We start from the raw sequence: 25947 nt of genomic DNA, 5'->3' as shown, positions 1-25947 counted from the left end.
GGCAACCATAGTGTAACTCTAATGGTCCAAACAACGCATTGCATTACCTGCCCAGCTAAAGTTGATGACGACCGGCTAAGGTTGATAACGGTTATATCGAGTCCCATCAGCTTTATAACGACCCATAAGGATTAATAAGGGTTTATACTGGTCAGATGAAGAGCCAAAACAGATTACGCAGCGAATAAAACGTAGATTTAACAAACCGCGTACTGCCTCGTCAATCGCGGTAAACAACAACACACGTCGCGTCGTATGCCTGGAGATGAGCAAGGGGCACAACGCTTACACAGACAATTCCAGTGAAATTTCAGCGTAATTGTTTTCTTCTACGAAGCCAAACATGTGTTATCCTCGCGGAATACAGACAAGCTACAACTGCATTGATAGGGATGCCATTTTTCTGGCAAATGCACTATATAAATATTTGTTAATAGAAGCCGAAATTATGACGTATTTTTGCTTGATATAACTCCGTAGAATATGTGTGCGTACTCAGCACAGAGCGCGCGGACGCCCCCGACTAAGACGACGATGAACTGATCCACCTGCTCGGCTGTCTGCTACACTGGTCAGCGCTACAATTGCTTCTGTAATTATGTTTTCAAAGTAGTACTCAATAAAATTAGTCCTTCATTCGCGTAACAGTATTTTCAGAGAATTTCTGTAAATATTGGGACGTACAATGTGCCGGCACGTTGTATTTACAGCTTAGCAATTTAGTAGGACAACTACACATTAGGTTTCTAACAGCTGCATATATTTTTCAAAGCGCAGAAAATGACAACATTAATTGTGCTCTAAAAATTTCAATCAGTATATTGCAAGATTATACCGTTGCAAAAGTGTCAACGTAAATGTATGATTCCTTTGCATGAAACGCGTCCTCTTCGAGCACTGCAACCGACGAAGTTTATGAAATTTGGATAATTGTTATCTATAGTGGCGTGCGAATATTCGAAATTTTGCTAACAAATCGGATATGCTCTGCTATACAATTTGTATAATCAAATAGCACGAACTAATAAATTCGTACTATTCAATAAAAAGTCACATGATATATTAAACACAAGAAGTTTCATGAGTTAGATGTAGTTAACTAAACCAGCTTTAAATTGAACAGGATTACTCATGCTAACAATAAATTCTGGCAGACCGTTCTATTCGTTGCATGTTTTTGGAACAATCATTGCGAGTGTGTTAGTGTGTTAGAGGCGAGGCACGTGCACTTTATGTGTATGATCTCTATGTGAGGAGAAGATTGGTGCTGGAATAATTCATGCCGATCAAAGCGCTCCGTTCTGGTAGTAAATCTGATGAAAAAAGCATAGGCGTGATTGTTTCCTGCGGGTCAACAGGGAAGGAAGTTTTGAGTGTATTACGCTTGTCGTACGATGGTAATTAGTATAAACCGAGCGGAGCGATTCTGGACACTTTCGAGGCAGTTGATTGAGATCGCGTGATTTGGGTCCCATACTGGCGATGCATATTCCAACTATGGACGAACATATCTCGTGTACAACAATTAGTTGAGTGATAATAGTGCGAGCGAGAAGTTTCTGCAAAGATATCCAAGTGTGCGATTAGCTTTGTTCGTTATAAATCCATAACGCGTGTGTGTGTGTGTGTGTGTGTGTGTGTGTGTGTGTGTGTGTGTGTGTGTGTGTGTGTGTGTGTGTGTGTGTGTGTGTGTGTGTGTGCGCGCGCGCGCGTGGGTGCGTGCGTGCGTGCGCGCTGACATTCTGATTGCCGATTCGGCTCATTTAGAAGTGGTATATTTACTTTCTTGAACGCATCGGTTTTCCATTTTCTCTACACGTTGGTCGCTTCCTGGTCTGTTTATTTTGCTTACATTTTTTGACACGAACCTGTTTTGCAGCATGTATACACTTTCATGAAAAATAAAACGGTCATTTTAATTTGGCTTTGCTCCGAAGCAAGCTTCTGGCGCGAAATATAGCTTCGCGCGCACTTCTTCGATGCGGTGCGAGCAAAGCCGGGATGTTGAAACATTCTATGCCTATTACATTGCTTTTCGCATTTCGTGCGTGGTCAAAACGGCGCTCCAGCCGCGTTATCAAGGGGCTTTTGTTATCAATGTGATCAATCGGCCTTGAGTGACGGATATTAAGTCACCTGCTGTTGGTGCTTCTTCCGTACCATTATCAAGGTGATACGTTGTCTCTTCGGCTTTGCGACAGGCAATGCAGTTGCTTTCAATCAGCTTATTTGAGGGCGCTGCATTATGATTGCGGGTGAGAGAACACTCACGTGGTATTTTTCATAATTCGTGAGGTGTCCTTGCCAGTCGGACAAAATTGTACGCAATTACTACATCGCTGAAAACACTGCAGTTAGATGTCATATGGGGGTGCCGACAAATACCTCATTGACACTTTAAAAATTAGGACAGTGCCTCTCGAGTTAGATAATAAATTGCAATTACCGAATTAAATCTCAGTAACGAATACTGGCAGCTACTCCACTGTACTGGAAACAATATGCCTAGGTTTTCTTCGAGTAACGCAACTGCTTTTTTTAAGTCTTGGTGCATGATAGTTGGAGAACACTGCATAATTCACTCAGTAACCGAAATGAGGCCAAGCTGGATTTACTCGAAATTAGAATCAATAGCAGTCATGCGCAGCTGCGCTCATACGCGGACTCACAGAAAAAAAAAAGAGGGAGAGAAAGAGACTGCAGTTCTGCCGGAAAAGCGAAACAGTATTAGTGATAGCCAAGTATGCGACAATTACACGAAGGAAGATTACACCACCGAGAGGACTCGGACTGTGAAATTGAACTGTCTCCTACTATGAGGTCTTGTATACACTCATATAATGCCGTCGTTTCAGCAATCAATTCTTGGAGATCACACGAAGCTTCTTCAAGTATAAGAAATATATATGTGGGGCTCGGAAAGCTGGTCAGCCCCACCCCCCACTTCCTCCCCCCTGGAAAAATTAAAACTCTCCGCCTATGAAGCTTGCTGTTCTATAAAAAACTTAGTCTGTTAAATAAGATTTATACGCCTAGGAGAGTAACACAACATACATAATCCTTAATTGATATTTTCGTCACGAACATACCTTCGTGCAGGATTAAAGCTCGTGTGCTTGTCGCTGACAAGTGATCGTCTACCCATTTTTAACCCGCCGTGGTTGCTTAGTGGCTATGGTGTTAGGCTGCTGAGTACGAGGTCGCGGGATCGAATACCGGCCACGGCGGCCGCATTTTGATTGGGGCGAAATGCGAAAACACCCGCGTAGTTAGATTTCGGTACACGTTAAAGAACCCCAGGTGGTCGAAATTTCCGGAGTCCTCCACTACGGGGTGCCTCATAATCAGGAAGTGGTTTTGGCACGTAAAACCCCATATTTAAAAAAAAAAATCTACCCATTTTTGTGTGCGACAGCGGAAAGAAATCAAGAAAGAAACTACCTTCGACATACGTGGTACAACGAACTAATACTTGAAACATTTGTTTTGTGACAAACTACCACGAATGTCTTGGGAGGGAGGAGGAAAGAGAAAAGTAGAAGGCAGGGAGGTTAACCAGAATAACGTCCAGGGAATGGGAAAGGAGAAAACAAAGATCACAGGGAGAGAGAGGAGGGAAGGAAAGAAGGAAATTGCGGCAAGTTCGCTGACGCGTGTGGTTTTACAGAAATTGCATTAATAGTCACAGATGGTCGTACAAACCCGTCGTCCTTAAGAAACACAAAAGCGCCTTCACCGCTTTATGGGCCGACGGGCGATGGGGGCGGTGTTCAAGCAGCACCTGCACAGAAAGCGGCCGATTGTCCAGTTTTTGGAAAGCTTTGGCAAGTTCTTGTCTCTCTAGGGCATATCTTCGACAGTGGCACAGCAGGTGGTCGATGTTTTCTTCGGTGCCACAGACCTCGCATGCTGCACTGTCAGTCATTCCAATTAATGTAGAGTATGCCTTTGTGAAGGCAACTCCTAACCAAAGGCGACATAGAAGCGTAGCTTCACGTCAAAAACGTCTTGGGAAAGCATACGTAAATCAAGGAATGCAAATACAGCTTACGAGGAATTCATGCATATACTGAAATCAATATACGTGGCCCATTTCCCGTCTGTGCGCATGAAGCAGCGTCTGCACCGAACTTTTTATTGCGATCGCAATTATGCGAACCGGGCAGCTCGGTTCGTCGTTGGCGGGTACCCTACATGTACACAAAGTTCGCCCCCGACGCTACCAGTGTACTTCACCCCAATACACCAGATGCTTCACAGCACGACACGCCTTGCGTGCTCTTCCGTAGAACGCGACAGACGCGATTGTCCGATTGTAGATACGTGGCACCTTGCTTAGTGCGTGTGAATGAGCTAGACCCACGTGTTCTTTCTTTCACTCGCCCTTTCCCGTCCCTCGTGTAGAGAGCGTAATTTCCCTCTTCCAAATCACGAAGAAGAAGAAAGTGGACAGCCTATTTAACCATTTAATGACGACACACATAAATACCAGAAAAAATGCTTGTGTTCTATCTAAACGTGCCAGAACATATAGAATAAGCATAATCAATGAAAACGAGGAATATTATACTCCCCAATCCAAAATTTGAGCGCAGCTCAACAGTTGTTTTAATTTCGCGTATATTGGCTGGCGTGGAAAATCTTGGTGTTAACAGTGCAAAACGTAGACGAGACGAGAAGACGACACCACAAGCGCCGACTTTCAACAACTCTTGTTGAAAGTCAGCGCTTTTGGTGTAGTCTTCTCGTCTCGTCTACGTTTTGCGCTGTTAACACCAGGATGGAAAACCAACAAGCCCAAGCTACTATTCTAGCGGGCAATCTGCCTCGTGCGGCGTGACTGTCTCGCTAATCGGGAGCTCGCGAGAGGCAGCGCGTGGGCGATGCGTGGGCGTGATTTACAGCAGCCGCCGTAGACACCTCCGCTCAGGCAGCGCTTTGTTTCCATGCGTGGCAGAGGTGGCGTCAGCGGTGAAAAGACGACCAGCGCTACTCTGGCACAATCTCGTAGCCATCGTCGCCGCAGAGCCAGTCCTGCGCGGCACTACGCATTTCTTCTCAGGCTTTCGCCATACCCTCCTCCGCTTTCCTATTCGCTCTCGCCGTCTTTCATCCCCCGCTGCCCTCCGCGTTCGCTCGGTTACTCGGGACGCCGACGCAGGAACGGGGGCGTAAGAGCTGCGCTGTAATATTTTGCTGAAAAGTTTTCAGTGATTTTACCAGGCAGAAAACTGGAAGTGGGCCTCACCCCAAGCCAAGAATGGCTTTAGAATTTGCAGACCGTTCTCGTCATACGTGAACCAGAAGTATTTATTTTACAGTTGAACCCGGATATATCGAGTCTAAAGGGGATCACAAAAACAGTTCAGTATATAGGCAATCCGATATATAAAATAAAAATACAAAAATTTTCAAGGGCATTTTACAGCTGTTCGTTCTACACAATGTTATATGTGGGTTCAACATATCCAGGTTCAACTGTATTTGGTTTACATCATGCGAGTTACATCACTGCAGCCGGAGATTTTGCATTAGTCTGTCTGTGCACCCGCTTTCGAGAGAGTCGCATGCCAAATTTCCTCCTCATCCCATGTTCCTGCTCTAAACCAACAAATGACGCTTGTTGCCTGCCACCGAGTGTTGGCCAAAAGCATTTAGCCAGAAAGTTCGTACTCAGTACCGAAACTCGGCAAGAAAAATTTTTTTTTTTTGTACTGAGATAACCTCCCTTCCCTTTCCCTTGCGTGCAAACGTGGCCAACAGTACAATGCCATGTTGTTGACGTACATGCCATTGGGGAACAATGCGCACACTCACCAAGCAGTCAGCATCATGCCAGAATGAATGAATTCTATACGGAAGGAATTATTCTTGTGTAGACTTCAGAGTGCTGCAAAAAGCCTCAAAGATTAGCAAGGCAACTGACCTGCAGGTATTTGTAACTTTGTCAGATTACCTGGTCATACCCCTTTCAAATCAGTCATTTAAACGTTTTTATCCTACATTTCCACATCTCAGGTGCTTACACATTCTCTGGCATTTCCCAGTCTTACAGATTGCTATAGACAGCCTGAATAAGGAAATCAGCTGGGGCCCATAAGCCTTTTGTTTTTGTGCATGAAACTGAGAGGGTGGCAGAATTCCCTTGAGTTGGGATGCAGCATGGTGAAAGAAAACAAACGCCAACCACAAGACATTCAGTGAGGTTAACGTTTCGGCATCCACATTGGAGCCTCAGAACAATAATGTTACCACAAAGAAACATTAACCTAAATCTTTTGCAGTCTGTGTATGGCTGCTTCGTGTGCGCATTAATGCCAAATTCGCTCGCTTACCTGAAATTATAGCTATATAACTTTCAGCAGTTTAATGTAGACAGGAACAATACTTCCTAGAAAGCTTTGTAGTAAGAGCCAAAATATAATCCAAATGCAAGTTTCAAGAAGTAAAAGACCAGCAGCATAATCAGAATTCAGGATGTTCAACAAGCTCTTTCAATGAAAAAAAGAAACAAATCAATGCAAAGCTTTAAGTAGTCTTTCACATCTAATACAACACGATTCTAATTGGGACGGGAAGAAACAGCTTTTGGATGGGAGGAAGTCAGGGCGACAGACTTCGTCCCGTCCAAGCACTGTTTCTTCCTGTCCCAATGATGTACTAACCAGACCAGTACGATTCTAATGTGTCGCACCTCAATACAACAAACGTGGATACCGTATTTACTCGCGCAATGATCGCACTTATTTGTAAAAACAAAAATTGACGCGAATTCAGGGTGCGATCATTATGCGAGTATGGCGGCCGGCGGAGCAAGCCGAACGCGATATTTTCTTTTTTTCTCGTGAGTACATTGCGTGCATTGGAACAGCTTCTTCCGTATCAGTAATGAATAATATCGTTAATATCGGCAAGTTTGCGGCAATAACGTAGCCATGTCCACTTTGAGGGGAAAGAAACAGACGGGCGCGCTTCGCTTCCAGTGGCATAGGAACACATGGCGGGCATGCTGCGGAAACTGCGGCATTTGTCTTCACTACTATCCTAATACGGCACGTTTCCGCTAAGGGTCGGCGAATATCTTGGCTGTGTTACAAGCGTCGGCGTATGAATAGGGTACACTTCTAACGTATCAGTGTAAACGTGGCTGCTATCGTTGCCACTCGCGATTTGTTGCGTGCCCACGAGTGGAGAAGAGAAGAATCGAAAGGCGCGTTTTTTGTTGTTGACCACGACCATTATAAACCCTTCACATAATAAAGGCAAGTATGGTTGTAGCCTTTTTTTTTCTGTCATTGAAGTGCGGAAAGTGATGAAAGGAATGAAATGGGGCATGTGCTTAAGAATATTTGGTGCGTGCAGACCGCTTGGTTTGTCTTAGAGTCGTTCGCGCAGCATTCGACAGATGGTAAGCGCGATCATTATTAGCTAGACTTGGCACACAACATATCGCTGCGGCAAGTTTGGGGTGCGATCATTACACGGTAAATAAAAAAAAATTAATTCTGACGACAAAATTTAAGGGTGCCATCATTATTCGAGTAAATACGGCACTACAACCAATTAACAGAACAAAGCATATATATAATTCACACATCTTCCCCTGACCACATCAATATGTATCTTTAGAACAAATATTGAATTTGACAAGTTATTTTCAAGTGCCATGCAACTTCGCTATTACAAGGTTTGAATGAACAGCTTGCTCAAGAGAGAAAGGGAGCACACAGTATGCACGACATATTTATTGTTTTATACACTTAAAACCATTAAAAGCACATCAGAAATGAATGCATTTCTCATGGAAAAAGCCACGAGTAACACCGTCTTAAATAAGTGTACAGACCTCCTAAATGCTCACTTTGAACTGTAGTGATAGAATACAAAGCAAAATACAATGTCTAATGCGTATCAACATAAAAAAATAGCCAAGTGACCGTCACCAGTATATGCCTCATTTCTAAGAATTCTAGTGCTTTGCGCAGTAGCACATTGGCAGAATAAAGGAAAATGGCATGGTATGGTCAACAATGTGGAAAATGCTGGACAGGGGAACGTGTAGGGTGGTACAGTGTGCTAGAAAGCTTCAGAGGCCAAATGGGAAAATTATACCGCCATTCAGTGAGCAGCCATTAGCTAAAAACATCACGCAGCACAAACCCTCTCACATACACTCTGACAGGGCAGAGTTCTATACACAGGGCTTAAACCAAAGCAATTCCGAAGTCCCAGCATCCTTTGAAGCACAATGTGCAGTCCTTGTGGATCGGAGTTTGTTGGTAAGGGGAGGAGCAAGTAACACTTACCTAAAACAATGAGTTATGGTTTGCATTAGATGCTATATTTACACTGTGATAGTATAGGATGCACATCGGTCAAAGTTTGTTGTCAGCACCGCAATTAAGAAATGTGAAATAGCAACAAAAGTCACTTTCACCTATGTTTCGATATATGACAATAGTGAATTTTGCAGTGTTTTTCAGTTCAAAACCGTCTTCAGTCAACAGAAACAATTGAGAAGAATTGTTTGAATATGAATGGTCCTGCACCAGTGCCAAGAAATACAGGGGATGCAAGTTGCAGATGAAATGTCCACAGTTCAGTGTGAAACAATAAAATATAATGAAGCTGGCTGTCAATTTTACACACCAGTATTACAAAATGCGCCATGATGAATACTCCCACGGAGCCCCCTCCTCTCCCTCCACAAAGCCTTTCTAGTACACCTTACCTACAGATGAATGCTAAACAGGTTAGCCGCACAGAGTGGAGAAAGAAAAAAAGAACAGTACAAAGTGGAGTCGTCCTGCTCCATCTGGCAAGGGGTAATAGGTGGAATGTAACAGGACAAACGACAATGCAAAGAAATGAGAGATAAGACTGTGCAACACACCTAAAAGCAAAGGCTTAAAAATGCTTGGCGTGGGAGACAGAACAAAGAAAGTGGAGGTACAAGTCAAAGACATAATTTAAAAGTCATCTTCACTGCTGTCAGTGCCAAAGTTGTATTTGACCGGCGCCTTGGCACGGCCAGTTGTCATACGTGGTGCCACTGACCCTGCAACGTCTTTATCTGACATTTTGTCATCGTCATCCGAAGATGTGACCTTCTTTGATTTCTTTGCTGGCTTTGACTTCTTGCGTGCCCCATCGGAATCAGAGTCCGTGGCCTTCTTCTTCCGGCTTTTGGGAGCTGTTGGTTTTCGTGCAGGAGCTGCCTTTTTGGGCTTAAAATCATCGTCGTCCAGGTCAGACGCGTCGGAACCACTCATGGCTGGTTTCTTCTTTGATGCTGCGGGCTTGCGAGCTGCAGGAGCCTTCTTCGGCTTAAATTCCTCTTCATCAACATCGGATGCATCGGAGTCGCTCTGCGCCGGCGGCTTCCTCTTTGGTGGCGCCTTCTTGGGAGCAGGTGCTGATTTTGGTGCAGCACGTGGTGGTTCACTGTCTGACCCACTGCCCACACTTTTATGCGAGCCAGGAGCCTTTGAGCCGCTTGCCGAACCACTTCCACCAAAGAGAGAGTCAAACGCCGTCTCAGAGTTGTCCTTCCCACCTTGGCTGAGCCTCTTTGTCAGGGGTTCTAGGTTGCTATCACTGTCACTGTCAAATGTGCCACGGACACGGCCATTCTCTTGGCCATCCTCTGTTGATGCTGCTGGTTCTGATGGCCGAGACTCCTCCACGTCTTCGAGCACACCTTCGTTGGCCTTTGCTTCACCCATGTCATCATCGTCATCATCCTCATCGCTGTCGTCAATCTTGTACTTTGGCCGTGCCAGTGCTGCTCGCCGTGAAGTCTGTCGCTCGGGAGGTATCTTCGGCCTCTCCTCACCATCGGAGCCGAAGCTCTTTGCTGACTGGTCAGACGTGTCAGATCCTGACCAGCTTCTGCGCCGCTTCTTCGGCGTCCTTTTCTTTTCGCCCGTGCCCTTAGAAGCACGCTTGCGCACTGGCTTTGGTGCAGAACCTTCGCCATCATCTCCTCCTCCTGCCCCACTTTCACTCTTCCCTTCGTCAAACGACTTCTTTGGTTTGCGCCCAGGTCCAGTGCCTTTCTCAGATTTCTTTTTGGCCTCCCAGTCTACTTTGGGTTCAACGCGTTCTCCAAACGGTGACGGTTGCGTTTCGGTCTCCATTTTCTTGGAGCCACTCTTCGGCCGGCCACCTTTGCCGGATGCCATCTTGAGACCCACCGCTTTGGTCCCCGTGGAATTTTCATCGTCTCGCTCAACCTGCTCCACTTCGTCCAACTTCGTTGTGAATGCATTCAGGTCTTCGTCCCATAGGTTCTCGGGAGTCTTGCGGCGGAGTGTCTCCACCTCTTCTCGCTTCTGGTCTCGCTTGGCCAGCAGGTCTTCCTTGCGTTCCCGTGTCAGGCTCCACATTGGCATGCCCAGAAGGTAGTTGTAGCTCGCACTACCACCGTCCTTGTCCTCGTCTTTCTCGTCCTCCTCATCATCCTGTGAATCCTGCTTGTCCTCCTGCTGGGCCTGTTGCTTCTTCCACTCGACTATTGGATCCGGGTCATACCCACGCTCACGCAGCGTCAGGATCATCTCCTTGCGGCGCCTATTCTCTATCTTGATCTGGTTGTCGATCTTCTCGAGGATGAAGCGTGCCTGGTTCTCTAGCTTCTTGGCCTCGGCTGACAAAAGGCCCATCATGTATGCCTTACGCTTCTTGTACCTGCGGCCAATAAAAGGCAAAGAATGTCGTGAGAACAGACATGCAACACCCAATTACTGAGCTACCCAGATTAGATACGAGTCATAGCCCACAGCCCCACAAAAACAAGTCAGAGCAAAGCATGCACTGGCAATGTGCCAATTTTCGCTATGTCACCAAATCAACCTCCTTTCAATAAATTCACAAAACTGGGCCACTTCAGGAGTACAGTCATTATATTTATCACTTTTTTTCTTCATAGTAAGCATTAAGCACTAAACGTCAGAAGTTTAGAAACAATACTGAAAGCCTCAGAGTGCCCTAAATAATTATACATAATAGTTTTTCTATGGACCACATTCGGTTTCTTTTCCTTGATCATCTGGGAAAAGAAACTGAAACTGTTTTCTAAGATTAGCCACAACGTGACGTGAATGGTGGTTACATGAGGGCGGAACATTGTGATGTTTTGGCCCTTGCTAATTAGGACAAGAAATCTAGTCAAATAACTAGGCTTGTGCAAATATCAATCTTTTTTCGTTCAAAGCGAACTCAATGCAAATGGTAATTAGTATCACATAATTCCGAAGCGAATAGTTTGAATAGGCGTGGTATTTGCATAGAACCTTGACATTCAGAGCCAGATGTTCACAACTCTAAGAAAAGTTGGTTCTTTGCTAGCTTTGGTGTATCTCAGAGACATCGCGTCAATGTGCGTGTTTGTGCAGCTTCGCCATCTGTGTGATCGGCACCCGTGTTTGTGCAGCTTTGCATTTGTGTGATCGGCACCACCTCCTGTGCCTTTGCCAGAACCAAGTAGCACGAAGAAACGTGGTTCATTTGTTCGTGTGTCAGAGACATTGCCGCATCTTTGTGCATGTTTGTGCAGCCTGGCGTTTCTGTGATCAGCGTCACCTCCTGTGCCTTTGCGAGAGCCAAGTGGTGCGAAGAAACATGGCCCGTTTCTTCTATCTCCATGGTGAACTCCGTTGGTGGAGATCGCCAACGTGGTGACGCCATTGTCGACTGTGTACGAAGACGTCACTTGCGCAAATCTAAGCAAATATGATCGCCTCCACGCAATGCCCTGCCCTAGAAGGCAAGGTATTATTAGGGATTTCCTTAAGTCGCTCTAAACCTTATAAATTTCATTTTTCTGACTGTTCGATTTTTCTGATTATTTTTTGGTTCCCGCGAGTTCAGGAAAATCGGTCAGCTACAAAAGGTAGGCCAGCAGCTGTCTTAATGTTATTTTGGAATATGTTTTGCCCTAACTCAACGCAAATTAAAAAACAAAAGAACCTGAAAATTTAATTGCTGTCAATATGATAAGCGTAAACAAGCTCGAAAAATTGGGCACTTTTCAATAGAATCATAAAAGGTTGGCAGGTATACAAAGAACCTGTTCTGTCAGACTTTCCTGCAATGCCGCCCCTGTGAGCCCTCCCACTCACCCTTCAAGGCGTGTCTCGTAGAAGTCCTTGAGTATCTCCTCAGGTGTGCGGAATGTGGTTAGAACACCCTTGGAGTCGAACAGCACCATAGATGAAGTGGTGAACGAAGTTTGTAACTTGAACACCTTGTGCAGACCCTCGTCACGGGCCTTGGACAGCTTCTCTTCACTCATGGTGACAACGAAACGCACGGTGGTGTCCGTGTGGTACTCCTTGTAGTCGGTGATCAAGGGCGGCACCTTTTCGCTGCCGTGCAGCATGGCCTCGAGCACGGACTCCTTGTACGCTTGCGTCCACGTGCGGACGGGCAGCTCGGTGATCTCAATTGTGGTCGAGCTCAGGATGGCCACCTCGCCACTGATCAGGAAACGCTGGGGCTCAACCTGCGTGTGTGGCAGCACTTGCATCATCAGCACAAGGTCCTGGACCGCTCGTAGGCACAAACAACCTGTACCCCTACAGCAACACTGCCAGCCTTCACAGAATGTTATGCATGGCCTGCTGAACCACAACCATAAAGTTTCCAACAAAATCACTACAAGGAACTTAGTCATTCACAGTAGCAATTTTAACAATGCATTACAACAGTGGTTCACAGCCCTAGATGTGTCTGGGACCCCTTGTGGACCAGTGGAAGTGATGGGGGACCCTTTGCAGTGATGGCGCTAGGGGTCAAAGGTTTCTTTTCGATGTACAAAAGTGGCAACAAACATTGTGACATGTTTGTTGTTTTTTTGTTGTTGTTGTTATTATCTTGTGCGGATTGCTGCCGCAGTTCTGGAAGCAGGTTCCAGAACCGGGAATGAGTCAAAGCTAAACTGGATTCCGAACAACACAATTAAAAAAAAAATTTTTTAGGGTCTTGTGAATATCAAAATTTTCAAAATACGAATACTTAAGCTTCACATATTGAGTAATGATATGCATGTGCATTTATTAGCAAGTTGGGTTAAATGATATGTTAGAACATTGCTATTACATTGTCAATGTTAGAAAACTAAAGCAGTAAGCCATTACATAAGAACGTCATGCATTTGGCTCATTTTAACTTGGAAAATTGAGTAATTCCCCACTAGGTGTGCTCGCCAACCTGTGCATTAACTCTTTCCATACCACACCCATTGGGCATCGTTCGCCCGCTAATGATGGTTTGAAACGTCGCTTTCGACCCACTCACATTCACACTGCACTATCAGAAGTGAAGGAGAACTGTTTTTTCTCTATGCAGTTCGATTTTTTTTCTGTCAGGCGGTGATTTATGTATGTTCTTGTACACCTCAATATTCTTGCCTGCCAAGTTGAATGTCACAACTTGTGACGATCACTGTACTTAGAGCATACTGTACAATACAGGATAGTTCGAGCTGTTCTTTTTCACAAGCCCGTTTGCAGTGTTTATGTAAATTTGTGTGTTCTTAACTCTATGTACTGAAAATACAGTCGACTCTCATTATAATGGACCCTGATAATCCAACAAAAACGGTCCGTTTTATCCGAAGTCCATAATATCCAAAATGCTTCACTTCCGAAACTTTCGTCGCAATGTCTAATAACTGTATTGAAAAGAGTGAGCGACGAACGTCAAAAGTAAGAAACAAAAAAGTTGCAGTTTCGCCCGAAAGGCGATGCATCAATTGCAATAGCAAATTAAGCAAGATAAGTGCAGCAGCAGCAAGCAAATTGACCTTCGTATTGTCCACAAACTAAACGTCAAAAGCACAGTGCATACGAAGCCACAGGCACTGGGCATGCGCGCGATAATGAGCTGCGATCGTCGGCTGACCCTCACAAGTCAGTTGTCAGCCCGCGTCGAACGGCAAAAATATGTTTTATACACCCGATTTTGAAAAAAAATTGACAATAATTTCATCCGCTGTAGCCGATAGTCAGTTGTAGTGCAGTCTGTTAAAAGTGAACTTCGTTGCACTAATAAAATAGGTAGAACAAACTAAGGCTGAAATATGGTAGAATAAGAACTTGTACATTTTCCCTCCCCACTTCATTTCTAAACAATGTGATCACGAGCTGAAAGTTCTTGAAATGCGCTGTCGTACTGATGTCTACCGTAATTCATTTCTTCCGCATGCGTCCGCACACTGGAATAGGCTTCCCAAGAGCATTGGTGAATGTAAAATGTGTTCAGAGTTTCTGTCTTTATTGTCCCGCAGTCTGCCGTAGTATAATATCATCCCTGTTTACTTTATATCATTTGGCTGGCTTTGTGCTTCATGCGATAGTGTATCCTTTCCATTACTGTGTTGCAATTTTGCACCGCAGTTCCCTGAAGGCGGTTTTGCCGTCCAGATGACTCATCAATGTTACATATTTTGTTACTTTTAACACCTGTGCTTAGCTGTTTTACGTTTTTGTCACATGTTCATTTTCCTCCAATTGTCCCCCCCCCCCCTGCAATAATGCCCTTTTGGTGCTGCATGTATTTGTATAAACGTTGTATAAATGGTCAGTTATATCCGAAAGGCTGTTGTACACGGGTCCATTCTAACGAGCGTACTCTTTATACCCCTCCTGCTCAGGCCAATTGGCCTGCAGCTTCTTAAAATAATGGGTCTCACCTGGTCCACAGATCCTCGGAAGTTTTTGAACCAGGGCTTCATGGGCTTGGGTTCCTCGCCAGCGATCATCCTGCGCAGGTTGGCCACAATCTCACGTGGGTTGTAGTTGGGGATTTTGGTGCTCCAGCCAGTGCCGATACCCTCAGCGCCGTTCACTAGGACCATAGGAAGCACGGGGATGTAGTACTCTGGCTCTATGCGTTGGTTGTCGTCAAATAGATATTCCAGAACGGGGTCGTCTGATGCTGGCATGATGAGGCGTGCCAGTGGAGATAGCATTGTGAAGATGTATCGAGGGCTGGCTGCATCCTTGCCACCCTACAAAGGACACCGGCAAGGAATCGTCATGCAAACTGCAAACCCAAAGACAGCTGTGTTGCCATTCTAAAAGAAATCCTGCCCATTGGTATAGGCAGTTTCTATGACTGTGGTAACTGTAACCAACACCCTCGAGCTGCAATGTTTAGCCACAATTATAAATGTCACCTTCACATTGATTTTTTCTCAATGCACTTAAGTTTGACCTTATACTATGTTTCATACATAATAAGCCACGCTACAGAAGTTACACAAGTCCGGCCATAGAAGTCTTATCGTGCATTTCGCAGTTTGGCTACTTTTTATGTGTGATGCTTTCTACGGAAAGCTACTCTACATAATACAACTACGCTTTGTTAACATGAAGGTTACATAAAAGCGTGGGTTATTTGTGCCCCTCTGTGCTTTCTGTACATGGCATACTATGTCATTGTAGTGAGCAAGAGCGATGTGTCGTGGCCATCACAACATACCATTCTATTCGCTCAGTGGTATATACGTTCAGATTTGCGATGCCTTCCACGTAACAATTGCCATACAGTCAAATACCGGCACAACAAAGCCCACTTCAACAAAATTTTAACCACAATGAAGATTTTTTAATTCCTCATCAATGTCCCATAGAACATAATGCAGCGAAATTCTCGCCAAAACGACCTACCTCGTGGACACATTTTCACTTCAACAAAGCTTTTACGGAGCAGATGTGAGCAAAATTATTTAAACTGTAGCTCATCGAAACCCCTAAAACTGTTTTTTCATGCCTTGACAAGCCATCGACCTTGAAAGCATAAAAAACACACACAAACTGTAGTTGCTCAGGCCATGACGCAACGTTAACAAAACAGAAAGCTGCCATGCTGCATTGGTGATGGCGATGCAATGCGCTCTTATGGAGGAGCATCCAAGCTCCGAGGAGACGTTTTGGGTCACATTGGTTAGGAAAATGGTGTGCATACGAATGACATACACACAATAACTTTGTTTTTATACAGGGTGTCTACCAAATTGACATTTCCAAATTACCTGAGTTTTCCAGGTTTTCCCTGAGTGCCTTCGCAAAATTCGCTGAGTGATGCAGAACTATGTTTTATGTCAAGACGGGCTGAAATCATTATTGCCCAATGCTGTCACTCTCTAGTAAGCACATGAAAAAAATTTGAATATTAAGGAGTAGTGTTTACGTTATTCAAAAAGAGGATAAATGGAGGGGTTAGTAAAATGCACAGCAAATAAAATGTCTTTAAAAATGCAAATCGAGTCGGACATTCTCAAATACAAATAAAAAGGAGATACATATAGAAGCAAATATTTTCAAATATGAGCTATTTCTATCAACTGATAGCAAGCTCAGTGGTATGAGGCCCGAACTTTCTGACAATTGGGATTCTCTCTCAACAGTTCGTAAGTCAACCTCAACTGTTCTGACATACTCTCAGCCCGCCCACGACACCTCAGTGTTGTGTTTCACTGCTTTAAAGAGTTTATATTGGTTTGGATCAGGGACACCTGCATCTCGGCATCAGCCAACACTTTGTTTTTTGAGCTCAAGCTCCTTCAAAACGGCGGCAGCACGCTTCCTTTCCCGTTCATTCCTCAATACGTAGGTACTTTATGTTGTTGTCTTCCTTACGCCACTCGTTCGTCCCATGGACCACTTAAAGCATCTTCTTGGTTAGTTGCACAGTTCACGTCCGATTTTTTGAAATCCCTAGGGTCCGCGAAAACATCCTAAAAATCGGTAAGTTGGAAAAAATTAATGGTTGTCATTTACTGCATTTAAGGGCTCAAACCGCCACACGCACATTCGAAAACGCTCTGAAGGCCTGTCGGTACACGTATTAGGCATATCGATGCTCATACTGTGGCAAGAAATATTGGGTGCATGCGTGTATAATTAAGGAATACATACTGTGTCCCATGGCAATAGCCCCTTTCCACGCTTGTTACGCTTCACTGCAATACTTTTGCTAATTCTTCACCAAGTAACGTTTCTGTACGGAGGCGAAGTTGACGTTCGGGAACCGGCATTATGCAACGTACTGTGCTTTCCAAGCTTCTAAGCCAATCGCGAGGACCACAACGGCGGAATCCGTGCCATTGTTGAGAGTAGCGAATGCTTTCAATAAAAAACACGGCACCCAACAGCCAGAAGCTTCATAGCGAACGCCGAAGCCGCTAGGCCTAGCGTTGCCGCAGTAGTGGCTACGGCTGCCAGCGGATCTGCGTGCGAAAGCGCCAGTTCGAGGTGGCGAGGTAATGAAAATGGCAGTGGTGGTGGCTTTGATTAATGCCGTTTCGCACCTGCGGTCACGGCAAAACGTCCGGAAAATCGGACGGCAAAGAGTTCTTGCGTCCGAAATTTCAGACGTTCCGATACATTGACTCTAATGGGTACGTGATGGTGCGGCGTAGCCGTCCAAATTATCGGGAATCCGGAAAGTCAGTAGTTGACAGCGCACTGTCAACTCCTCCAGCCGATGACAGGGCGTCCAAGGCGATTCATTACGATTCCTGTCTCTTACTCACACCAGCATTACCGCGACTTTCGACCCTTTCAATAAAATTACAGCTAGTTTTCCCTGATAGAGGCACAAACTCCCTGAGTTTTCCCTGAGTTTTTCAAGACTACTCAAAATCCCTGAGAATTCCCGGTTTTCCCGGTTGGTATACACCCTATTATAGTATTTGTAGTTATTCATTTTCTACAAAGTTCCGTAAAAGTGGCTCCAGTGTACAACACCAATGACTATACGAAGTAGTGGTTGCGAGGTCGAATCCCGGTAGGGTGCTACGAGACATTTGGGCAATGCACGCTTGACAACCAATGATTGCACGCCATTTGGTCATTGTCTCTCAAAGCTGTTGGATTGTCAGTTGAAGCACGTCGCAGCTTCAACGCAAGTTTTTGTCGCTAGAAGAGAAGGCTCGAGTTAGCACCCAGGCTAAAGCTGTAAAGAAAAAAAACCAGTCATCACGGAAGAATTTGAAATTCTGGTGAGCTCTCTTTTGACAATATTGAAGAGCAAGGTTGCTATAGCCAAAGCGCTAGCTTCAGGGACGTCAGTGAAGCACAAGATAGTGACTCGGCCGGTGCACAAGGCATTGGACAAGGCAGTTTACACCTGGCTCGTGGAGACACAGGCCAGGAAAATCGCCCTTAGCAGTGATATTGTGCGGCAAAAAGCGCTGAATTATGCCTGCATGCTATTAATAGATGACTTTAAGGCCGGCGTAAGTTGGCTGAACAGATTCAAGTCATGCCACAGCATCATCGGCAAAGTTTTGTGCAGTGAAGCCGCTTCGGCGGATAGTGACAGTGCCACTGCATGGATGTCAGCCAGCCTCACAGGCATCCTCAAAGACTACGCACCATCGGATATTTATAATGCCAATGAGACTGGTCTCTTCTACGAGATGCTGCCCACCAGGACCCTGGATTTTAAGAGGCTGTGCTGCCACGGAGGTAAACACAGTAGGAAGAGAATAACGGTGCTCCGGTGCACTAATATGGGCGGTACGGAATTTTTTTTTTTTTTTTTCAGACGGTTCGGAAAAAGTGTTAAACCATGCTGCTTCAAAAAAAATAGGAGCCTTCCCGTGAAGTATCATATGTACTCAAATCTAACGCACATTTTCTTTCTAATAAAATGGGTCCAAAAATTGTGCACATTAGAATCGAGTAAGACCCTAAATCAGCATTACCATATTGCCATCGGCATTTCAATATGGCCACCTCGTACGTGCTTCGAGCCTAGCTGTCATAGCTTACTGTGCTGTAGTATGTGAGCTTAGGCAATGCTTCCTTTGGTTTAGGTTAGTGCGCCATCTGTCTTCCCGTTTTCTACGTTTACTCTATCAGCATGGAAGTGCCAGCTGCAAAGACATGCGGAGTTCATCATCAAAATTGATCACGTGTGCGGAGACGGAAGGAAATCTGGCCACATCACAGGCGTTCAAAGTTCCCGAAACTTGCGTGCGGGACTGGCGCTAAAAGGAGAGGCGTTCTACACCGGCGGCTGCTACGTACGGCGCGGCCCATATCTTGTAAGCGATCTCTGACGGAAATACGCATCTAGGCGCATCGTGCTGTGTTCTCGTCACGTAGTTGGCGCCGAAGCGAGAGGCCGCACAAAGGCCAATTCCCTCTCTCCTGCTACCACACTTCCTCATTATAGCATTTAAAGAGTTTCCGCGGTCATTGAGTGAAATGTGTTCATGTTTGCTTGTGTGCGCAGGACACCATGCTTGTTAATTTAGTTAGTAAGCAAATGTTTAAAGGTGTATACGGCCAATAATACTATTATCTTTACTTTTCGTACAGCTGTTTACTAATATGCTATCGTAATCGATGCTTCGCTTCTCGGGCGAAACTGTGACTTTTTTATTTATCGTAACTTTAGCACATTGGGAGCAAATCTTTTGTTTTCTCCAAATGAGAGAAAGTTGTATTTCTGTATGAAAGAATGAGGTGCATAGTACTGTAAAGGACTTTTCTTCCTTTAGGTCACGGCAAACGGGTGTGCATTACAATCGAGGGCAGGTTAGAATCGAGTAAATACAGTATGTGGCTAACACTCGGGCATGGATGGCCTGGGCCATTTTCGGAGAGTGGGTCGACGCCTTCGACCGGAACCTGGGCAGGCAAGGCCAATAGGTTTGTCTACTTTTAGACAATTGTTCCGCCCGCATCATAGAGGACGTCGAGCTGGAAAACATACAGTTAAAGTTCTCCCACCGAACTGCACCTCTATCATTCAACCCCTCAACCCAGGGGTCATTCAAAGCCTCAAGCGAGCCTACTGTGAGCGCCTTATTCAAAGGCTGCTTCTGAACACGCAGTAGGGCCACAAAACAAAAGTGGACCTACTGTCGCTCCAAATGATTTCAGCTTCGTGGTGCGCAACGAGAAGCGTCATAATCTGCAACTGCTTCCGCCATGCTGGATTCACTGTGCAGGCTGCTGAGACTTTGGACTCTGAGAATAAAGGTAGCAATGGAGACGGGTCACCGTCTAATGAAGCCACAGCCGCGTGGGACAGCCCTGCAGGAAAGTGGAGATGTGCCCGCCGATGTACACTCCAACGAGTACATCCAAGCCGACTCGTGTGTGGTGGTGCGCGAAGAATTGACAGACCAAGAAATCCTGAAGAGCGTCCGGGAAGACTATGTTTCGTCAGACGAAGATGAAACAGCCACAAAATGCGAGGCCGGACCACCGACTACATCGCAGGTGATGGATGCATTTGATGCAATCAGGCATTGCATCGGGTCCCAGGATGACGATAAGACAATGGCTCTGCCGGCGGCGTGCGAGAGTTGCATTGTGTCATCGCTTGGCAAAAAGCGCAAACAAGCTAAGCTGACTAATTTTTAAAATTAAAGCTTGCTTTTTGCATCAGTGAGCCATGAGTCGCTTACGTATTTGATAATATCATGACAACGAATTTCCGCGACGAAATTTTTTGCCTGCCCTGTCAATTTTGTTGTAGCAGGATTCAACTGTATTTTGTAACACAGAAGTATCAGACCTAATGCTACACCAAATTACATGATGCTTGTCTATAATCTTTCCTTCATATTGTGACATGCCCATTCTTTCTTGTCACGAATATGGGCAGTGAAAGAAATCTCTCTAGCCTACGTAGGTGCTGCTCGCTATGTATGAAATGTAGTGTAGTCAGTTACATGAGTAATTTGACTGCTGCGTTAAATTTACTCAAGCTGCAGAAAGGGACCATTTACCTGGAGGCGCGTGCCAAACTGGCCAATGGGCTGCAGCAGGTTGATGTTGTTGCTGCCCACGAAGTTCTGCGCCAGGTTGATGATTGTGGACATGAGGGACACCTCGCCGTGATGGTAGGCAGAGTGCTCGGCCACAGAACCCGCCAACTGCGCCACCTTGATTTCCCGCTTGTCGTTGCGCTTGAAGCACGTGTAGAGGACCTTACGCTGGCCCGGTTTGAGCCCGTCGACGAGCGATGGGATGGAACGCTCATTGTCCATATTGCTGAACAGGATAAGTTCCTTGTTGACAAAGTCCTCGTAGGTGATGTTACGTGTGTCCTTGCCATACAGGTAGACCTCGGGAAGGCCCAGCTCACGGCGTTGCTTGCGTTCCTCCATGCCATTGCGCAACCACTCCTTGCGCTGCTCGATCATCTTTTTACTGAAGGCCAGCTCAATGGCGCGATCGTCCTCACCACCCTGGTACTTGAACTTTATTCGGTGCCTAGCCATGTCAATGAAGTACTCTTTCGCCTCCTTGGCCGTGCTGGTGCCAAGACCCTGTCATTTCGCAAAGGAGAAACAAAATGCTTTAAAGGCAGAACACGAAACCTCTGATTACTCATCTTGTGGTTATGCCACCACAACATGCAATGATCTAGCACTATGGAAAATTATGCCAGCCTATGTGTTCTAGCATGGCTAGGTCAGTCACTTTTCCCGGACAGCATGTTCCACTGCCACTCACACTTGCGTTTCTGTGACTTCACACTTCAAAACACCAAAATGCTTCGTAACACACTTGAAAATTCAAAATAGGATTCATAAAACCAAGATCAGCATAACATCATTTGTGGTATTCATTTGCAACGAGAATGAGGATAACAACACAGTGTGACCACACCAAGACATTACATGTTCGTCTCATTGTCAGAGGCATTCCAATTCTGGTCGGCTTTTTCCTATTCTGACTGACGACTGATGCATTCAGGAATGTACCAGCAAATATGAATAGAATGCATCTAGTGTGGTTTCTATACCAGGACAACACAACACAGCATGATGTTCCATCCTCTATTCAATAACCTGTATTTCTGGCTGCTTGCCGACAATGTTTACAGACAAAAAGGACTTGTAAAATGACGACTTCTGAGTTGGGCAATCTGTATCTTTTCGTTTGCTCGCCACAATGCTTCAAGTACATACATGCAATGCATGTGGACTTATAAATATATACTGCAAAACAAAATTACATTGTTAAACCATGAAAATGCACATAGGTTTAAATTCATAGATTAATTAGAAGTAAGAACATGGAATGAAAACGATTTGTAACCTTGTGAATTTCTTTAAACTGAAGTTCATTAAATCAAGGTTCAACCTTAAGTTGCCAATCGCATGACTTCCGGAATGCCAAACAGCCAGGGTATACTTACCTATACCCAGTGCTGGTGTAGCCAGTTTAGGATTTGGAGCAATTTTTGGAACAGGAAAAATGTTGTTCTAGAGCAGTTTAGGACCAGCCATATCGGCATTTTGGAGCAGCTTCGAAGAAGACAAATTGGTCTTTTTTGAACACTACAGCAGTAATCTACAGCCATATGGCAAAGCTTGTTATTACTGTGCAATCAATCAGTAAGTGCTGCTCAACAGTGAAGCAAGACACAAAGCCAACAACAACCAATTAAGCATGCCTTCCCACAGACGGTATACCATGCACAGTATGTTGCAAACATTTTTATTTGGGTAGGCAACGGGCTTAATTTTGTAAACAATTACATAAAATTTTGTAAGATAACAAGAACAAACATATACACCTGAGGTGCAAGACAGACATAAAATTACAAATGGACTGGAACAATTTGTGTCGTCAGGCACAAGACAAAGTGATGGCAAATGCCTTATGTGCATTCCAAATGACAGATATGCTTTACCACACTGGACAAAATGTGTATTTCACCCAATAACAAAGCTAGAAGCTCAACGAGAGACTATGCATCTATGAATGGCGCCTTCGTATGATGTGTAGCAAAGATGGTGATGGCGAGGAACTATGTTCGTGCCATCTCATACACTCGCTTTCGTTGTGAGGCAATTTGTCAGCTTCCCGCGTGTCATGTGGCCTCTACAAATAGATATTGTCACGTAGCAGTTCATCGCCTAACATTTGCTAGGCAGTGAAACGTGTCACCTGATAAAGACAAACAAGTACACGTGTCAATATTGAGTCGATTTGGCGTAAAACCGCAACTTCTGTCGCCGACACCCAACCGACCTATCGAAGCACTACCTTTAATGCCCCCAAGGGCTCAAATCACCACAGGCACGTCCGAAATAGCTATGAAAGCCTGCCATTACAATTCCTAGGTGTATTGATGCTCGTAATGTGACAGAAGATGGCAGGTACACGCGTCTATAATCAAGGAATGCATACTGTGTCCAGTGACAATAGCCTCTACCCACTCTTGGTCTGCTTCACTGCAATACTTCGTGTATGCTTCACCGCACAACTGTATTGAGGCGAAGCTGACTTTTGGGAACTGGCATCATGCAACGCATTGTGCTTTCCGAGCTTCAAAGCCATTGGCGAGGATTACAAAGGTGGAGTCTGCGCCACTGCTACCAGCGGCTAATTGTTTTTATGAAAAGCACCAAACAGCAAGAAGTTTGGTAGCAAACGTCGAAGTAGCTAGGCCTAGTGTTGCCGCAGTGGTGGCTGCAGCTGCCAGCGGATCTTCTGTTGTTATTATGGAAGCCACAACTTTCTTCCTGGATGAGTATTTACTTTTGCAGAACAACAAGCTACTATTGAGCGTGCATGTATAAGCAGCTGGCACAATTTGTAGCGATGAAGTGGTTGCCGCCTCGAGTACCTGCTCGAGGCGGCAAGATAATCGAAACGGCAGCGGTGAAGGCTTCGATCAATACCGTTTCAGATCTGCGGTCATAGCAAGAAGTTGGGAGAATCAGACGACAAAGGGTTCTTGCATCCGAAATTTCACACGTTCTAATAAACTGACTCTATAGGCTGTCTGACATGGCGCGATTTTCAGTCGGCGACACAGCGAATTCTGTCGCTCAGCGACCGCTGCGACGTCGTGGGCTCTCCGCGACTGGATTCCAACAGGTTGGTCGCGCCGTCACCGAGTCGCAGCGATCGGCGCAATGTGGGAAGGGCAATGTGTGACGAAACAAAGCGCCGTCAAAACAGGCGCTTTCCTGTTTTACTGCACGGCAGTAGCTCTGGGGAGCAATGTTGCGCGCCAGTTTTAGTTATGTTTTAATAGGGCGTACCCACCAGCACCTGCGGCTTAGGAGCTTCAAAAACATTTTTATGCGTTGCATATTGCAATCACTCAGTTCAGCCCTTGGGCGCGGCCGGGCAGCCACCATTGACCTTTAGCGCAACCACGTGACGTGACGTCACGACAGCCGGAGGAAAAGCTGGGCCCCAACTCGCGCGGTCGCAGCCACCACCTGACTCCCGCTCCTCCCGCTAGGGGCGCTGCGCCGGCGCGTGACGTCACGGAGGAAAAGCTGGGCCCCAACTGGCGCGGTCACGCGCGGCCGAAGCCACCACCTGACTCCCGCTCCTCCCGCTATGCCCGATTTACTTGGATTTACTCGGCAGTATTACCGAGTAAATCCAAGTATAACCAAGTATTGCCGAGAAAATCGAGTGCCGCCAAGCAATACCTCGCCCTCAAAAAAAAAAGACCGCGCAATATGCAACGCATTCTTGGCTTAACCAAGCTAAGCCTGGCCATTTTTTTTTCTTCCGCTAACACAATTCGTTTAAAAGGAGAAGATGCAGGCTATCCAGATCGGGAGAAGGACGCCGCTTCAACATAAAACACGTACCCACTCGATCGCCACCGTTGTCAACCTCTTCATCGCTACAAATTGTGCCAGCTGCTTATACATGCACACTCAATAGTAGCTTGTTGTTCTGCAAAAGCAAATACTCATCCAGGAAGAAAGTTGTGGCTTTCATAATAACAACGAAACTAGAGTGTACTAAACGGAACCACCCCACCGACGCTGCACAAGCCGCACGCTCATACTTGCGGTGTTGTGCAGTAGCGTCTCACTCACCGCATCTGCAAGCTGTAATAATGTCTCCACACTTTTAAACATCAAAAAATGGTGTACTTATCTATTATCTTGAATGGGCAGCGTGTTCCTGCCTTCTGTCTTCATCATATTGCGCTGCCCCTTCAAGATGTTCAACCAGTACAAACTCGCCCAAATGTCGATCCTTCTACTTATCTATTATCTAATAATAATAGGGAAATTTGAATACAGTAAAACCTCGTTAAACCGTACCCGCTTAAACAGTAGTTTCGGTTTAAAAGTAGTAAAGTCAATTCCCCGACTCAGCGGCCATTGAACATAATGTATTTTGTATCCGCATAAACCGTACCAGCTTATTGCGTACGCATCGGTTAAAACGTAGCGTTTCCACTTTTCGTCGCACAAACACGGCGGTGCGTCGTCTCCATCGGGCGGCCCAGCAGAACAACGAGCCTCAGAGATTGCTACAACGGCCTCCAAGCGCCCTGTGCGTTTGCGCGTGAAGCCGCATCAACATCAACATCATTTCGACGCCGTGCCAGAGAGCGTTGTGGCGTCGTGCAAGCGAGGACTAGCTTCATGCCGAAGCTCGGATAAAAAAGACGCCGGGTGCTCAGCATTGAAGAAAAATTAGACATCGTCCGTGCTATCAAACGTGACACGAAGAAGTCGGCGCTGGCCCGCGACATGGATCTGCTGTTGACTACAGTGAGTGGCATTTGGAATGCGAAGTTGCTCGGCAGCGCTGCTGCGACCGCGAAGAGATGTCGGCTACGAGGTTAGACTTTTCGCCATCGTTGCCTCTGTTGTTGCCGAAGTGTCTACTAGCGACAGTGATGAGGACGACACGGAAAGCGACAGCACGGGCGATTCAGGCCCGACAGTGGCATAAGCTGCGTGCTACGTCAGCCTCATGAATGCAATCGTCGCAACGAGAACAGGGGCGCGATAACGTAACTATTCCAAACCAAAAGTTTTCCGAACTCCGGCACCCGGCAATGAAAAAGGCGCCCCGGGACTTATGCAGCACTACTGCGCGCGTGCACGGAGAATACGTAACGCCAACGAGGAATCTGCCGTGCGAGTGTTTGTCGAGAGGAGGGGGCTGGCTGAGAAGCTGGCACGCAGCTTCA

The 25947-nt window shown here is 45.7% G+C and overlaps 1 protein-coding gene across 1 annotated transcript in view; it reads right to left on the bottom strand.

Moving 5' to 3' along the window:
• Positions 1-7727: 7727 nt before the first annotated feature.
• Positions 7728-25947, bottom strand: part of LOC126525549 (DNA topoisomerase 2-alpha-like) — a 33231-nt gene continuing 15011 nt past the window's right edge. The window contains exons 7-10 of the mRNA XM_050173447.2: positions 20759-21301; positions 14696-15013; positions 12123-12505; positions 7728-10689 (exon numbers count right to left, since the gene is read on the bottom strand). Coding sequence (XP_050029404.1) covers positions 8970-10689; positions 12123-12505; positions 14696-15013; positions 20759-21301 — 2964 coding nt within the window. The 3' untranslated portion in view covers positions 7728-8969. The remainder of the gene's footprint in view (positions 10690-12122; positions 12506-14695; positions 15014-20758; positions 21302-25947) is intronic.

The sequence above is a fragment of the Dermacentor andersoni genome, chromosome 8, assembly GCF_023375885.2.
Source record: "Dermacentor andersoni chromosome 8, qqDerAnde1_hic_scaffold, whole genome shotgun sequence".
NCBI classification, from domain to species: domain Eukaryota; kingdom Metazoa; phylum Arthropoda; class Arachnida; order Ixodida; family Ixodidae; genus Dermacentor; species Dermacentor andersoni.
The sequence above is the reverse complement of the archived record's forward strand: the minus strand, read 5'-3'. Positions and strand labels throughout refer to the sequence as shown.